Source organism: Lipotes vexillifer, unplaced genomic scaffold, assembly GCF_000442215.2.
Source record: "Lipotes vexillifer unplaced genomic scaffold, Lipotes_vexillifer_v1.1 scaffold889, whole genome shotgun sequence".
Classification (NCBI taxonomy): domain Eukaryota; kingdom Metazoa; phylum Chordata; class Mammalia; order Artiodactyla; family Lipotidae; genus Lipotes; species Lipotes vexillifer.
Window position 1 is genome coordinate 239,600 of NW_006788335.1, and position 17,120 is coordinate 256,719.

General features: G+C 47.9%; 2 protein-coding genes across 4 annotated transcripts in view; one reads left to right on the forward strand and one right to left on the reverse strand.

Moving 5' to 3' along the window:
• TSEN2 (tRNA splicing endonuclease subunit 2) overlaps nucleotides 1-1,954 on the forward strand; it is a 37,857-nt gene extending 35,903 nt beyond the window's left edge. For all 3 annotated transcript variants that reach the window (XM_007461551.1, XM_007461552.1, XM_007461553.1), the window contains 2 exons: nucleotides 945-1,034; nucleotides 1,895-1,954. In XM_007461551.1, coding sequence (XP_007461613.1) covers nucleotides 945-1,034; nucleotides 1,895-1,954 — 150 coding nt within the window. The remainder of the gene's footprint in view (nucleotides 1-944; nucleotides 1,035-1,894) is intronic.
• An 8,011-nt stretch (nucleotides 1,955-9,965) lies between these two features.
• Nucleotides 9,966-15,677, reverse strand: MKRN2OS (MKRN2 opposite strand). The gene is made up of 4 exons (XM_007461554.1): nucleotides 15,379-15,677; nucleotides 12,170-12,219; nucleotides 11,008-11,170; nucleotides 9,966-10,206 (listed from the first exon to the last, which is right to left on the reverse strand). The coding sequence occupies exons 1-4, from the start codon at nucleotides 15,675-15,677 to the stop codon at nucleotides 9,966-9,968; spliced, it is 753 nt and encodes a 250-aa protein (XP_007461616.1).
• Nucleotides 15,678-17,120: the final 1,443 nt, after the last annotated feature.

Below are 17,120 nucleotides of genomic sequence, written 5' to 3' on the forward strand. Positions count from 1 at the left end.
GTAGGGACCGCAGAGCATTTATGTGAACGAAGCTCTGGAAGCTGGTCCTCCTCTCCGTTTTTCCCCCCACCAGCTGGTGCACAGCTCCAGGGACGGAGCTCCGAGGTTTCCCATGGTGATGGGTGTCAGTGGGCATTGCCTTCCTTCCCGGGGGCAAGCCCAACCAGCACGTGCTCAGAATCCACTCCCACTCATTCACAGACGACTCAAAAAACATTGACGTGTTTGTTTTCATAGGTAGCAGAGAGGAGGAAGGGAATTAATATTTATCGCTAAACACCTTATGTCTTTTCTCACCACCCTGTTATTATCCTCATCCGAAGGGTGAGGAATCAGAGTCAGAGATGTTGGGTGACCAATCCAAGAACACACAGCTCATGAGCAGAGCTGGGATTCAAACCCAGAGCCACGTGACTGCCCCGCCTGTGTTCTCCGATATCCCACTGCTGTCAAGTTAGGAGGGACATTTCATCTCATACCAGGACTACAGAGAATGAAAGTTTTGTGTGTTCTCTGTTACTCAGTAATTCTTTGAGTTCTCCTTCCCACAGCTGCTGGAGGCCTGCAGGGCATTGAGGCCGGAAGGGCCTGCAGGGCCAGATGACAGCTGCCTGGGTGCAGGCTACGTTGCTTAGGCTTAATCCTGTGAAAGTACCTTTGTCCTAGAGAAATAGGGGTCTAAACTGTTTGCAGTATTGAATATTTTAAATGCTGTGTTTATAATCAGCATATGTGCTCTGTTTGCATTCTCCTGCCATGTCAACGATGACTGAACGGCAGGTCTTTGGTCCAGAGTGGGGCCTGGTTATGTTACCGGGAGGAAAAGGACATGCTTTGTGAACTTCGAGTAGCACACACTGAGAGGGGGTGGAGGCGGCCGCATTTCCTGCCCAGATTTGGATTTGTTTTGTGGGATACGGAGTTTGTTTTTCATGTCTCAGTAGGAATTTATGCTGTGCTATTTGATTAAACCCTCCACCATGACTGACAAAGAAATGGAGTCACCAGAATGTATGAAACAAATTAAAGTTCAGGTAGGTGAACTCGGAGACAAATTCATGTCGTCACAAAGGCTCTGCCCAGCGTCTTGCGTCCTTTGGAACCTGTGGTCCCGAGGCAGAACAGGAAAAGCGTCTCGCCTCGGCGACAAGAGCCCTCTCAGGTCCTTCCCCTCTGAACCCAGCCTCGCTCCCTCTTAACCCTGTGGCGCCTTGTCCTGTGATGTCCTCTGGTTTCCGCCCCTGCCGGAAGCAGCCCAGACCTCTCCCGGGTCTCGGCCCCTGAAACGACAAGGGTCGGTGTTGACTCGCCGCCTCCTTGAACGTCTTGTCTGGCTGCTGGGGGCCTGTGTTGGGCTGAGGCTCCCGCATCTTCCTGGCGGGATTTTCTCTGCCAGCACTGCCGACCCGCCATCCAGTTGCCCATCCCGCAGCAGGCCAGCCGTTGGTCCCCAGGGCCCAAGCGCCTTGTCCCCCTGTTTATCCTGCTCACACCCACTGGCTCAGCTCTTCATAAAGTGCCAGTCGAGACCCACGTCTCCCTTCCCCGTGCTGCCCCAGACACACCGGCACCGTCACAGACCTGGTTCTGTGTTGAACAGTGGGTTCGCACCAGCACTCCTGTTCCTGAAATGTGCTGGTAGGAAACCACAGCAAGGGTAGCTCTTAAAATCTTGGGGTGATTACTGTAGATGCTGTAGATGTTTCCACATAAGGTTTGTTTGCTACATTCACATTTCTCCAAATGTCTAGTTACAAGGAATGGGGAGCAGGTGTCATCCTTGTACAGACAGCTCTCTACAAAATGTCTGTGCGATGCTGTATGCCTAGCGTGTTCGTGTTCGTTCATTTCTGTTTTTGCAATTCAGTCGCCTTTGTATTTTGATTGGTTACAGGAGGTGATTCTAAGCCGTTGGGTTTCTTCACGGGAGAGGAGCGATCAAGACGAACTTTAACAACTCAGCCTCAGGTTTCTGATTTCACCAGCAAATATTACTGAGTGTCCTGTATAAGCCAAGTTCAGGGCGAGGTAAAGAGTCCTTTTATTGTAATTGCCCATTAATGTAAAAGTTTTAAAGAGCGTGGCACTCCCAGCACCAGAAAGTGTTAGTGTGTTAAAAGCTAGAGTTAGGAAAGAAGAGCCCTGTGCGGGGACTGCAGGTTCTGTCCTTGGATTGGCCACTCACTGATCCCGGGCCTCTCGCCTCGGGGCCTCGTCCTTTCTGCGAGGGGGCTGGACTAGGCCAGTCCCAAGAGGACTCTCCCAGCAACAGGCACCTTCTGTTACTCTGATTTTACCTGAAATGGGAGTTTCTCTCCAGGTGGCTCTGCAGTTTTCAGGGCACCACTGTGCCCCTGCCTCTCTCATTACCCACATCCAGTCTGTCCTGGAAGAGGGGCCTCTGTCCACAGGTCTCCATCTCTCCAGAAACTTCAGCCAATTTCGCAAACATGGGAAATTCCATTTACTGTCTACCAAGGATTTCTGTATCATAGGAAGCATTTTGAAACAAGTTACCTCATTATTTAATTCTCGGTGAACTTATTGGTGGGCGTGTCGTGTAGAGTACACAACAACATTGTACAGGATTAGATAAGAATTGTACCTTGCTTCACTGAACTCGTTATAAAATAAAAATATGTGCTGAAAAAATGAATGGAGATATATAGTGAATGCAATTACTATTTGGTAATACACAGTAAACGAAGCCCTTTTTAAACTGTTTAGATGACAATGAAGAGTTGCCTGAGGGGCAGTGGGGGTCGGGGGGCGATGGGTGGAGGGGACGGTGAACAATGTCTGAGATGCACCCAGCGCCCAGATTCACATCACTGGCCGGCAGGCAGCCTTCTCCTTGACACCAAGTACCCCAGAAGCGGACGGCTAAGAGCCATCTTGGGAAGCTGTGGGATGAAAACACCAAAATGGGCCTCTGTTTGCATTCCCTTGACCTTGGGCTTAGAGCTCCTGATGACTAAGATTCTGCTTGAGGTTGAGTGTTTAAGGGGTTGCTTCTCTTCTCCTCACGATACGGCTCTGGCAGCCAGACCGTTTCGTCGGCGTGAACTGCGTCTTAAAGATTTGGAGTCCAGGTGATGGAGCCCCCCTTCCTTCCCTGTTTCAGACCAGTAAAGCCCATCAGTTTGAAAGAGCCTGTGGCAACCTTCTTGCTCTTCATCAGTGATGAGAATAGTTGGTCAGCATTTTTACCGTCCGCCTTGCTTACTCCAGGCTCCTTACACAGCAGAAGACTTGGCTTTGAATCATCACTTTATCAAAACCTTGAAAGTCAGCAAAAAATTTCAAGAGCCGTTTCTTTCCTATTTCATTCATCATTTGTGATGACACTCCTTTCCAAGCCTAATCAGTGCATCGAATGCCTTTATGGTAAAAACTCTGCCATGAATCCTTCATCAAAGTTCAATCACCCTATCAGCTCTCCAGGTACTGTATCATCAGCTGATATGCTTTGAAGGTTGTGGTGACTCCTTGGAATAAAGGCTACATTAAAGGTGTGTGAAAGCCGAAAGACCACAGTTATCATCCGTAACTGAAAGCTCTAGAAGGATGCCTAGAAGCATCGTCTTCCATCAAAGAAGCCTTGTGTGAAAGGTTCTCCTGCGTCCTGTGTATGGTTTGAACACCGTGTAGCAGGCCATGTGCTTTGTTTTCAAAAAAAAAAAAAAAAAAAAAAAAAAGCTCAGGTTCATCAAGATTGGAAATTTGCTCTGCAGTACAGCCACCTTCAGGAATTTCAGGGGTTCACTGGGGGAGCTGCTGCAGCCTTACATGCAGCTGCAGTCAGGCTTACGTAAATCTCCCAGACCTTTCAGGCTGGCTTTAAAACCGAAGTCCATCACCAAATCCTCGTTCCCCATCACTTTTCTAACTCTCCATCTGTACCAGCATGTGCTCAGTGGCATCACGCTGACTGGCTGTGCATCCTCCATACACGAATCTCACTAGCTTGATAAAAATAGCTCCCATGCTCCAGAAGACTGCGAGACTTTGTGGAACCCACGCATTTCACAAGTTGTGCTTTGTCACCCACCCAATGCAAAAACCATACACAGGAAAGGGACGCACGTACTTGGCCGAGGTTATATCTTTTATATGATCACCCTTCTCAATAGACTGTCGCTTCAGCTTTTTTTTTCCTAACAGAGGGAATTTCCTCAGCCTCTGAAATTCACCTGCTTTCTTCATGGACTTCTCCACTTCCAGAGGAGACAGTTTCACCTAATAAAGTGGGGAAAATGAGGTGGTAGCACGCTACACACCTAAACAGTGTAAGTTCCCAGCAGTCGGCTAAGACAGAGGCGTGTGCTGCGGCCTCTGTTCGGTTCAGACACTCAGAACTTGAGTGATTTTGCTGCAGGCTCTTACGTATTCGTCATTTTTCACTTGGATAGCCAATATGGGCTAATGTTTTTTGCAAACCATTACAGCCAATATTTGGGTAGTGAGAGTTGAGATGGGGCAGATACCTTTGTGTTCTTGTTTATCCCGTAGCAGCGTCTGAGTTCAGGGAGTGGGACGCTCCACAGGAGGAATAGGGAGGCTTAGAGGTGTGGCCGCCGTATGCCACCGCCAGGATGTCCACGCGGGGGACTTGATCCAAGAGCCCTCGGTACCTCTGTGAGATCACCACAGCTGAAGTGACACCGGCCCAGAAAAATCATGTGAAGTCAACAGAACAGCCCTGCTAGGGCTCATCCAGTGGAGGTTAGAGAGGAAGGCCGCCCACCACTCCAGGCAGGGCCTGGGGTGTGCTGGCAACGCTGGGCAGTGGTCCCCACCTCAAGGTTGGGGTATAGCCCGGGGCCCCTGTCACCAGGAACGTGCTGGTCCATGTCACTTGGCACACAGTGTCAGGGGTTCGCAGATTCCGTGAGGACCCTCTGTGGATCCAAGGTCAGGAACCTTGGTGCAGAGTGTGGTTCTTAGCTTGTAGTTTCCCCAGAGAGAATTTTATTGAAGTCAGTGTAGTGGAATGAGCCTTCTAGAAAGGAAACATTGAGATCTCAGCTCTGCCTCTCGTGGTTATGTGACCTTGGACGATTTACTTGCCCTTATGAGCATTGATTTTCTTATCTCTGAGATGGGCTGATGATACTGTTTATGACTCTCGCCTCAATAAAAGAAAGTAAAAATAATAATACAATGTTAGTGGGAATTCCCTGGCGGTCCAGTGGTTAGGACTCAGCACTTGCACTGCCGTGGGCCTGGGTTCAACGTCTTGTCAGGGAACTGAGATCCTGCAAGCCACATGGCACCGCCAAAAAAATTATAGTGTTCCCCCAGCGGGTTGCTGGAGGATGCAGCGGGCTGGTCCTTTCAGGGTGCTTTAAGCACAAAGCCTGGCCCGTAACACCCTTTAGCTCTGCAGCTGTGAGGGTTCATCTGGGGGAAGGAGGAGGCACCATGTCCATACAGCCACAATGCACAGTGCCTGTGACAGCCGCTGCTTACACGGGTGATTATCGTACATCGATTCTCCTGCCTTGAGTTGTAGAGACTGGCCTTTTCTGACCTCAGCCCCAGACTATAAGCGGAAGTGGTGATATCTGTGCCTTCACTGTTCTAAAATTCCCTCCTAGAGATTCAATTCTATAAAATAATTAGTTTATATGTAACACTTGGCAGGGATTAAACCAACATGAATGGGACATAGTTTTAGGCAGGTTTACCAGCCTGGACCTGGTTAGGTTTCCCAGCATTTTTGAGCATAGCATACAGATGTGAAAGTTCATTGTTACTTATTGTTAAAGTTTTTATTTTGTCTTAATTATTTTACCTTTATTAAAGCATTTCCATTTTCTTTTTTTAAAAAAAACAAAAAGTTGCTCTTTACTTGAATGTGGTTTTTCGTGTTCCCCTGTGGGGAAAGTACTTAGGCTAAAAAGAAATTAAATGTCTCTCCTCCCCATCACCCACCTCCCGTTTATGATTTTTCCACCCGAATTGAATTTTTAAAAACCTGATTACAGGGACTTCCCTGATGGCGCAGTGGTTAAGAAACCGCCTGCCAATGCAGGGGACACGGGTTTGAGCCCTGGTCCGGGAAGATCCCACATGCCGCGGGGCAGCTAAGTCCGTGAGCCGCAACTACTGAGCCCGTGCGCCACAGTTACTGAAGCCTGCGCGCCTAGAGCCCGTGCTCCGCAACAAGAGAAGCCACTGCAGTGAGAAGCCCACGCACCACAATGAAGAGTAGCCCTCACTCGCCACATCTAGAGAAAGCCCGCGCGCAGCAACGAAGACCCAAAGCAGCCAAAAATAAATAAATAAAAGAAACAAATTTATTTAAAAAAAAAAAAAACCTGATTACAGACTCAATTATCCCATGGATGTTAACTTCCTTAAGACTGTAACTGAGGCCCATTTCTAAAATTGAGAGAGATTTAAATCCATGAGTTTATCTTAAATCTTTGGTTTTTTATATATAAGCTGAAAATTTTTAGTCTTTTTACCATTTTGTGAAATATACGGATGCCTCAGTTAAGGATACATGATATGGAAAAGCAAATTTGTGAAGTTGTTAAACTAAGGCAGTACTTTTTATTTCAAAGTAATTCACTATCATTTCTCTTAAGTGAAAGTTTTTTAGCATTTAAAAATATTTGGAATCTTTCCATTTTCAGAAGCAGTGTTTCAAAGGTAGATATTCTTCTCCCTGACGTTTAGATGGCACATTCTGATAGAGTAGAAAGAGTGGAAGCAGAAAAACCTGGGTCCAGGGCTTCCCTGGTGGCGCAGTGGTTGAGCGTCTGCCTGCCGATGCAGGGGACACAGGTTCTTGCCCCTGTCCAGGAGGATCCCATGTGCCGCGGAGCGGCTAGGGCCGTGAGCCTGCACGTCCGGAGCCTGTGCTCCGCAACGGGAGAGGCCACAACAGTGACAGGCCCGCGTACCGCAAAAAAAACAACAACAACAAAAAAGAAAACCCTGGGTCCAAGAGTCCAGGTCTACACTAGGAAAACAGTGGTGACCTTGGGAAGATTGCTTAATCCCTCTGAACCTCAGTTTCCTCGCCTGTGAAGTGGACATAATTACTAGCTCCTGAGTTTGTTTTGCAGACTAAATGAGATGGTGTGTGAAAGAATCTGGCACATTACAGGTGTGCTTTTTTCCCTTTCAGATGAACCAAAAGTGTGAGCATTGACATAATTATTTCCTCTAGGAAGTAAAAAGCCTCTTTTATGCCCTGGTAGGTAACACAGTGGAGGAGGTGACAGAAAAAGTTCGAGGTAAAATAGTGAAGACAGCTCTGGGAATGGGGGAGGGGTACCGTGGTGAGCACGTCCTGCACGAAGGGAGCGAGGTGCAGTCATTGCGGGTGGCTTTTTGTTTTTTTAATATTGTTTATTGGGTTTTCCTGGTTATAAGAGTAATCCATGCACACTGTGAAGGCTTTGGAAAAATGCCTTCGTGTGGGTAAGTTTAGTCTTGCAAATCGGTGACTCTGGCCTTGCTGTGAACGGGAGCCCAGCCGTTCATCATCCCAGGGGTGCTGACGGAGACAGATGTGTGCCCAGGGCTGCGCTCACCGCTGATGTGTAGGAGTGCACTTGGGCTGCCGGGTGGACCTCTGAGACTTCATCTGGGGTTGGAGTTGGTGCCAGTGCTGAGGATTCTCAGCTCACACTTCTGCAGAACTGAGCCACGTCGCCCATCTGTCTGTGGTATTCTGATGCCCCATTTCCTTTACTGGGGTAAAACCTGTAGGCTGGTACTGTGGTTTTGTGAGCAGGGCATTTGTAGCCTGCTGAAGAAGAAATACGAGGCCGACGGCTACCAAAGGCACCCCCAGGGTGTAGAGCAGCCCTGAAAATAGGGAGTGGGGATTGCTAAAGCTTTGTTTGGAAATCAAGGTCAAGCAGCACTTAGAGAAAGTAGCATGAAATTAGCGTTTCTAATATTAACAATTTTTTTTTTTTTTTGACTGCATTGGGTCTTCGTTGCTGCACGCGGCCTTTCCCTAGTTGCAGCGAGCGGGGGCTACTCCTTGTTGCGGTGCACGGGCTTCTCATTGTGGTGGCTTCTCTTGTTGCAGAGCATAGGCTCTAGGCGCACAGGCTTCAGTAGTTGTGGCATGCGGGCTTGGTAGTTGTGGCTTGCGGGCTCTAGAGCGCAGGCTCAGTAGTTGTGGCGTACGGCCTTCGTTGCTCTGTGGCATGTGGGATCTTCCCGGACCAGGGCTCGAACCCATGTCCCCTGCATTGGCAGGCGGATTGTTAACCACTGTGTCACCAGGGAAGTCCCAACAATTCTTATTTTAATTGTTTTATGACATGTTTCTTATCTCCTGTTCATATTTGGATGCTGATGAAAGCAGAATGCTTATCTTCTCTAACGATGGCAAGTTGCTGACCCAGTTGCCGTACACCGTGCGTGCCACTGGTCGCTTTCGGGTTGCTAGGTGCTGGAGGTAACTGCACAGGCTTTGCAGTCAAACCTGGTCTGAACCCTGGTTTTGCCACTGGGTGCCGTTGGGCAAGTCCGTTTCCCTTGTCATCTGTAAAATGGGCATGATGTCAGTACGTACCTCACAGGATGGTCTTAGAGATTAAAAGGGAAGAGGAAGAAGTGTTTACTCGGGTGTGGAGTCTTACGGATACACGTTCACTGCAGCTGTTATGACGACTAGTAATAGGGTAAAAGAACTGGACCAGGGAAGCAGAGTCCTAAGACAGAGCGTATAGAGAATGGGGCAAATCGGAATATCCCCCACACCCCACGCTCCTTTCATCTTTACCCGCCGAGGTCCTTATCATTCCTTGAATACAGAGTAGCAGGCAGGTTGTTTAAGGTGGTCTCATTTTCTAGCTAGGAAGTTTTGTATTTCTTAAAGAGCAGTCCTATAACTTAACAAACGGAAATGTTGAGCTGCCTGCATGTTTTCCCACTGAAGTCGCTAGTGTGGAACACTGACCAGTGCCTCTTTGGAAACAAGCTTGAAGAATCTGTAGCAAGTTTTCGGAATATCTTTATTACTGAGTAACTATAGCTACCTTGAAGATGGGTTTGGCTTTTGGAAATTAGACATCATTCGGTGCCCACGCTGAGGAATAAGATTAGGTGGATAGTATATCTATCACGTTTGGTCAAAAACAAAGAGTTCTGGAAGCAGTTTCCAAAGAGGAATCCTGAAATGTTTTGCTCACTGGCTATTTAAAGTCTGATTATCTGGGTGTAAAAATTCTAATGTGCTTGTTAACAATCCTTGTGGTTACTCATCTCGGTCGTCCCCTTCCTCCTCCTGAAGGTGTGAGAGAAAGAAGACGGACTTTCATCGTGTCCTTTCTGAATTCTGCACCTAGAGTGGGCAGAGGAGGTGATTCGCTGTGGTAACTCCAACACCCCAACTCCCCACCTCAAGCCAGGGAAGCAGGTTGATTGAGGAATTGCCAATCCTGTTTGTGCGCGTAGACACAGAAAGGCTGACCCAGGAGGAGTGCATGGTTCCCGGCTCTGATTCTGGGACCTTTTTTCTTTTTTTTTTTTTCTTTTACCTATTATTGATTGTCAAAAGGTTACCATGTGCTTTTTACATAAAAACAATGAGGTGAGGGCAGTCATTACTTCAAAAACTGTAAGGGTCTCTTTCTACAAATCCCCAATTTCTGGATTCACGTTGAAAGGTGAATTTGTTCCCTACTTAATTTGTAGGAAGAGTTCTCATTGCTCTGTGAATAAAAGATGCTGCCACTTTACGCTGTAACATGGACCCCAAACTACTGTGAAAACAATTTTAGCTGTGGTGCCTACAATTTTGAAAACCCAGGACAATTTTTATTCGTTTCGTAAATTCTTACACTGCAGTAAGCTGAAATATGCGTAAAGGGAAGCCGTGTAACTCTTTTTTTATTAACCACAGTTGAAGACATGTAGAGGCCCAGTAGCTGTTCCAGGCGGGAACCCCCAGACATCCCTTCCTGTCTGCTCTCCGGCGCGATGCGCGCTCAGCACGAGCCGCTTCCCGGACGTGGGCTTGTCTGGGGACCAGGGGGCTCGATGGCGTAGAAGCCGTGCTCTTCTATCATGCGGTAGAGCATGATGTACTTGGAAGCCTTCCTCGTCCTCGGGATCACGAACTTCTCCGTGAACTCGTCCCGGTCCAGCCGCTTCTCGCCCTGTGTGGCCAGGACGCAGTTAATGAACTTGAGGGCGTAGCTGTAGCAGTTGTGGTGGTCTTCTTTGTACCTTACGGGGCAAGGATGTTGAGAAGACAAGGCTTAGCCCTGAGCTGCCCAAGGCCTTTCATAATTTTAACCTCGCTGCAAGCTGGGCCCCCATGTGTGCTGGCCCCCTTGATGACAGAGTGTCCAGAGGTGCAGTTCAGAGGGACACTTGGCATCTGGGGCTATTTCTGCTTGCAGCCTAAGTACAGCTAGGACTCATCGAGATGTCCAGAGTGGTGACTCAAGTTGCATATAGGCCCCAATTTGGAGAACTTAATTTCACTGAAATTCTAGATTCTCGAAGTGGAATTCCATGTCTGAGTTTTATGATATCCTACAGTGTCTAAACTTATTTCAAGGGAAGCATCAGAACAATTTAAGTCCACAAGTGTGCTGTCTATCTTCTACAGTGATAAGGGGGCAAGGAATCGATAAATTAATTTCAAACTTGCTGAAACTTAAAATGGGGGGAGCGTTAGATAGGTTTACATTTTGAACCTCATTTAAAATTGTTTTGTTTTAAGGGAATATAATACTGTGGGTTTTGCTGTACGTATTATTAAATGTCGAGTGTGTAAAAGAGTCAAATAAGTAAAATAATTAGAGTACTAAGGTCTGGTCCCTTCAGCTCTTAGAGTGCTGTGGTTCTATTGGGGAAATGTGTGCTAGCTCACCTCTGCAGAAACCCCAAGTAATTCAGCCCCTGCTTAATTCTGTTACAGACGCTACTATCCCAGTACAGGCTCAACATGAAAGTCAGTGCAGCTTAGCGTCTTCTGTGAGCTGTGATGGCACCTGGTGGTGAGTGAGGGCCTTGTCCTACCTGTGAGGCAGCCAGGCCCCCGTGGTGGAGAAGTCTTCCAGGTACTTGTCCCACTGGTCCATCAGTCCGAACATGCCAGGCTGCAGGAGCGGGATGCTCACGCTCTGCCCCCAGCCCGCTTCGTCTCGCTGGACGCCGTGCGCCGTGTAATTATACACGACTCCTGCCGCCAAAACCAAAATCACACGGAGGCGTCAGGGGAAACGCACCCCGGTGAACCTGACGGCAGCCACCTGCTAACTGCACGCGACAGGAGCCCAGACAGCACTTCCCGATTGCAGTCCGAGAGCTCTCGAACCCCCTCCTCCAGGGAGCCTCTGCCTCCTTGCTCTCAGCACCCGAGGTTGTCCCAGAGAAATGAGACAGTAATAGGTGCTGGGGTGATCATCTCCAGATATTTTTGTTGACGTTCTTTGTCTACAAAGGCGTCCGTCTCATTTCCTTAAATCAGCAGTACGTTTCTCCTGACAAAGACTGGTGCAGATTTGACTGTTCGTGACAGTCAGTGAGTTCAAAACCCAGTCCTAGGTTTCTGTCCACAGTTCAGTTCTCCTGCCTCAAGGGAGCAGCAAGGGCTGTAATCAGACTTCACCTGTGGGACCTGATCGCAGCCGCAAGTGGCTGGCCTCGCTCACCATTCCCAGGCCTGCACTCTCCTGCTGGCGGCACTCTCCAGGCCTTTTCCTGCAGACTGTGCCCTCCAAGCTAAATCTGGCCAAAGGAACCATTATATTTAAGTGTGCTGCTTTTCTGATTTTTTTAAAGCAAACTTTCGCAGACCCTACCGCACGCGCAGGTGCTGTGTCCCCCCAGTTTATCCCTGGTGTTCCTGCCTGGCCCCTGGAGACCCGGAGTATGAGGACCCAGTGGCAGTGGGCTGAGTATAGCATTGGGAGCAGAGGGTCTGCTTCTAACACAAGATGAGGTCTTGGACAACTCAACCTCTCTGGATGTCTGTTTCTTCCTCTCGTAAAAACTAACAAAAAACATACAGGTTTGCAATGTTCTTAATGTTTTCTCAGCTCTTGGCTGAGAAAACATTAAAGAGCTTTCAGATACTTAGTGTTGTTAGTAATGTTGCCACAATGCTTTTTCTCTAGAAATACTGCTCTCTTCTAACCAGGTATTGGGGGAAGTTTTTAAGCTATGAAAGTACACTTACCATTTGTGTTGGTTATCCCCACATGAAGATCAGACCTTCCGTCATACTCCCTAGAAGAAACAAGAGGGATTTTGTCCTCTCATTTGCACACACTCGGTGTGTAGAATTGCTGTTTAAAGCGGGAGAACAGCGGGCCTCCCCTCTCGGCCGGTGCCAGAGGCCGGGTTAGTGGAAAGGCCCGCAGTGCGTGTGAGGTAGAAAACAGCGCCCTGCACCCGCTCTGGGTTTTCTTGGCCCCCGCAGCCCTAAAGGTGAGTGTGCTGGAAGGCCAGCCCTGCCGGAGCGTAACATCAGCATGACGCCCGGCTCTGCAGCAGAGGGGCCCACCCGGCTGTTAGCTGTCCAGGAAGCTCCTGATCCTTTCCTCCTCAAGTGTGAGAGGGCAGCCTGTTCCTCAGGCCAGCGTGGGTGAGAGGGCCCTGAAAGCATCTCGGTGGACTTCCACGTTTGAAACTAATATGGTCTTGAAGCCTGTGGCCACACTCACTTTTCCTGGACAGCCCTTCTTTCCTGAAATTATTCTTCCCCCGAGACTGTGCATTAGATGTCCAACTCCAGGTAATTTAACCTCTATGTATGATCCCAGGCCATCACTTATTTGCTCCGAGACTTTCTCACCTGTAAGATGGAAATAGCATAAGCCTCCTAGCAAGCTGATTGTAAGAATAAAATGCCTATTGAGTGCTACCATGTAGAGGTGTCAGATAAGTCAGGTAATTTTTAAATGACGAGCTCCTTTGTCAGACCACAGTTCTGAATGTTTGGTTCCTCCTTAAAGCAAGCAGTCCCGGGGTTTTCAATGGCCAAGGACACAAACGGCTGCCCCACCTCTTCAGAGCAATCCCCCCCCCGCCAGGCCGTCTTGTTGCAGCCACTGTGAGTTTTCTGAGACCCTGTGGGTTCAGAGGTTGAGAATGAAGCTGGGAAAAACAGTAAGTCTTGGGTGGCCGATCACGGTGCTGGACCTGGATGTGTGCCATCCCCAGATCACTCCCTGCACATACAGCCTCTCTGTTTCCTGCCTAAATCCCAGGCGCTCCCTCTCACTCCCGCTGTCCTCCCTCTCCTTCAGTTATTTCTCGTTCATGTAACATGTCAACTATGGGCCTGTCATTTGAAGTGAAGGGCTAGTGACACAACGGGAAATGAGGTCCCTGCCTCACAGGGTTTGGCTGCTTCCAGAAGAGACTTTTTTAGTTTTAGTTTAACAAGTTGTTAATAGATTGAGAAGTGTTACAGAAGCATGTGATGGGGCAGGGCCAGGGCCTCCCCTATCCCATATGAAAGTTTTGTACAGATTAAGAAAAGGTGCCCCTTCTTCCTGCAGATGCATCTCTGCCAGGGTGCTGCCCAGGGTGAGTGGAATGCAGGCTGAACTTCAGTACCCGCCACTGCCTTGGCCAGGTGCCTTTGTGCAGTCCACAAGCTGCACAACCCTATGTGGCAGCCCTGAGGGATCCTCATCTAGTTAGATCAGAGCCTCCGTGATTCCTTTGAGTCACTGCTGGTTCTCTTACGAAGTAGATGAAATTGTCTCAAGATGAGTTGTGGGAGTTGGTCCTGAGGGTTTAGAAACAGGATGAGAGGGAAAAAAATAGTCTGGAACTTGGCCTTCGAGGGACTGGTGGGCAGGGGGCTACTTGGGTTCTGCAGATCCTGGCCTGAGCTCCTGAGGGGGGATAGGCAGATGTCTAAGCACACGATGTATTTCAACACCACCACCTCCTTTCTGCTGCTGCCGAGGGAGGCCAGGCCTGTTAGTGTCACCACCACATCACAGAAGAGATGAATGCTTTTCAGGGGTAGCCTGAAAGCCTATCGCATGTTGTGTCATTTCTGGAGAGCAGGGCTGCAGCTTGTTCACTGTGACATCCCTAGCATTTCCCACACAGAGCTGCTCAGTGAGGACCTGTTGAATGAACCAGCGTTACAGGAAATGAATTCTGAATTTTAACCTCTGTTCAAAAGCTTTCGGAATCCAACTAGTTACTAACTCCAAGTTAGCATGAATGAGGGGCCTTATAAAACAGTTTGGGCTTCATGATTCTGGTTAAGGTAGAAATGAAGGTTCTGCCAGTCACGTTCTGAGCTGAGTATGAAAATATTGGGACAGGAAGGAGCGTGTTGGTTCAACGTCGTGCCTGGCACCCGGGCCAGCTTTATAGGCCTTTTCGCTGACCCTCACAACTCTGCAAGGTCAGCGGGTCCTCATTTTACAGGTGAGGAGCCAGAGACTTGGAGAGGGTCCTGGAGCTGGTCTGAATCAGGGTAGGAATGGGTGGCTTCTTGGCGTACAAGCCTGCACGGTCCCCTCTGCATCCCGCTGCCTCCCCGAGGAAGGGTCAGGAGTACAGTCTGTTGTGCCCCTAGTGTTTGGCCAATGCCTTGTACACACGTCGGTTCGTTTCATCCCCGTAGGGACTGGAAGGAAATTGATTAAGGAAGTTAGCGAGCAGGAAAGTAGTCAACTCCAAGTTTCTTATCCCAGACCGGCACTAGAGGGCACGAGGGACTCAGGAGGGTATGTTTCAAGGAGGCAGGAAGGTCTGGGCATCAGACCATAATAGTGTGCACGACACACTTTCCAAAGCTCGCACCGTTACTCATCACTGTTCTCTTGAAACCTGGCTTGTGCAGGGCCAGTTCCAATTCACCTGTAAACTCAGGACTCTAAGAAGGCACCATCCTTTCTTTTGATTTCTGAAATATTTCTTAAAGTCAGGTGACGTCTACCATTGAAACAGACCAGCTCTAGTCTCAATTTCATGCACCTCCATGCAAGATAGTCTGTACGTGGCCATTCTTCAGGCTCTGTGCAAGGTACCTGCTTGTCGCCAATGTTACAAACTAACTCGAAGTAAAGGTATTATTTTGATGAGATTAGCTGCTGGGTCATTTTCCCAGTTAGCTTCTTGGCACAAAATCTATGGGTAAAAAAAATCTCCAGGCTATCGATTCCTCTCTCTTAAAATTGTATAAGCAGGTTTGACCTTCGTATATTCTTGCACTTATCATTCCAGGAAAGTATGCACCCTTCTATTCTTATGAGACAAAAAGGCCTACATTTTAGGATTTAACACCAGACCGCTGAAAAAGATTATCCACCAAATCTCACACTGTACGTAGCACGTTAGAAAAAGAAAGTTTAAGTGACTGAAACAGAGAAGGAAAGCTTTGCACAATCCAATACAACACATAAAACACTGTACCTAAGAAACGTCCCTTGAGTTGGTCTGAGGAGGAATGAACACTCTTCTTGATGCCCATCGGAAAACGGATTAGGGATGCTGACAGGCGCTTCCTCCAGCTTCCTGGAGCCCACGTCCTGCCGGCAGAGGGGGCAGCAGGGCGGCGCGCTGAAGCTGTAGATGTACTTCTGACAGTGGTTGAATTTGATGATAGGCTTCCCAGCCTCTGGGCGCTGCATGGCTTTCCCCTCCTGGGCAAGGAGGGGTGCGTTCCCCGGGACTTCCTTTTCCGCATTACACGGCCAGCAAATGCCCTCCATCCGAGTAACCTGATAACAGTGATGTCATTCTGACTGGTGGCTTCAGAAGCCAAAACAGCTAGGGTTAACCTGTAACCAGGCCTCCCCATAAACAGGTGTCTTAAAGAGCCAGCTTCATTTGTGCTCACAACGTTTCTTTCTAGCCTTTGTACATTTTGCAACAGTCGATAGCCAGCTCTTCCTCATTCTCCAAAGCCCTACCTTTCTGTGAAACCTTCCTCAGCTTCCCCCAGCGTTCCCTTACGCTGGAAACAAACTGTATTGGTTTCCACCAGCGCTGTTATTTAATTTGTCTGTGAGCTTCTTGGAGATAGTGACCCACATTTACTTTTGGTTTTCTAGAATAGGTTATATCGTTTGGGTTTTGGATAAATAAATGGAATCCTTACTTTGAGGCTGTTTTTCTTTTGATATTTTATATTGTAGAAGGACTCATGCTCATAAAAAATTAACAGCACAGGGATAGGGATAGTGGTTACCCAAGGTGGTGGGTGCTGACTGGAAGAGGGCATGAGGGGGGCCTGGGGTCTGGGGTTGTGCTGATTCATTATCTAGGTGTTGATTATACGAGAATATTCAGTTTGTGAAAAATACATCAAGCTGTACGTTTTACTATGTGCACTTTATGATTCTTCAGTTTTAAAATAGTTTTAAGCAGCTGCATAAGGATATGTGGAAAGAAAGGTAATGCCCCCCCATTTCTCATAGCATTTTTCCACCCACCATATTGTACTCCCGGGAGAAAACTGCAAGGTAAAATAAGTGAATATTTCCACATACTTTCTTCAAACCCCAATGTTGTTTTACTGTATACTGTTTTGAAATTTGTGGTTTTCTCTCATCTTGGAAACTTTTTCACACTATCAGTTGTATAGGCCCAGCTCAGCCTTTCAGATGCCTGCAGAGGAACCCAAAGTTTGGTGGCAACACACTTTCCTTAGCCAATCAATCGCCTCCTGATGCCTGTGGTTCCAGAGAAAAGCGATCGTAGAGGGAAGACCCACAGAGAAGGTGTCATGGCAGGTAAAGGCGCTTCAGAAAAGTGTTTCCTAATGTGCATTTAAATAAGGCACAGTATGCTGAAGTGCAGAAAAGCACATATTCCGTGTAATAATGTGGAATGATGATCAGACTCACAGCAATAAAAAAGACCTTAGAAATCATTTCAACCAACTTTCTCTTGTTACAGCGAAGGCAGACAGGTTATAGCTAGACACGCAGCTCAGGTGACAAGGATCTGAGATTGTTCATTATTAATATAAACCACCGCTACTGTTCGATTGTTTGTGTGACTCAAGTTACTTTCAACTGAGAATATATTCATCTTCATGACACCAATACCAAGAGGTATTTTTAGTCCTATGGAAAGAAACAGAGGAACCATGCCTTAATAAACATTTTTAATATGCTAGCATTCTTTTTTTTAAATCGTTTCTTGATCTT

What these genes read in the sequence shown, in the direction of transcription:
- MKRN2OS (XM_007461554.1), bottom strand. Translation starts at nt 15,677, where the DNA reads ATGGAGGGCATTTGCTGGCCGTGTAATGCGGAAAAGGAAGTCCCGGGG. An exon ending in ACTCAAGGGACGTTTCTTAG is followed by an intron (nt 12,220 to 15,378) that starts GTACAGTGTTTT and finishes TGTTTCTTCTAG; the next exon opens with GGAGTATGACGGAAGGTCTG. An exon ending in GGGGCCTGGCTGCCTCACAG is followed by an intron (nt 10,207 to 11,007) that starts GTAGGACAAGGC and finishes TTGCCCCGTAAG; the next exon opens with GTACAAAGAAGACCACCACA.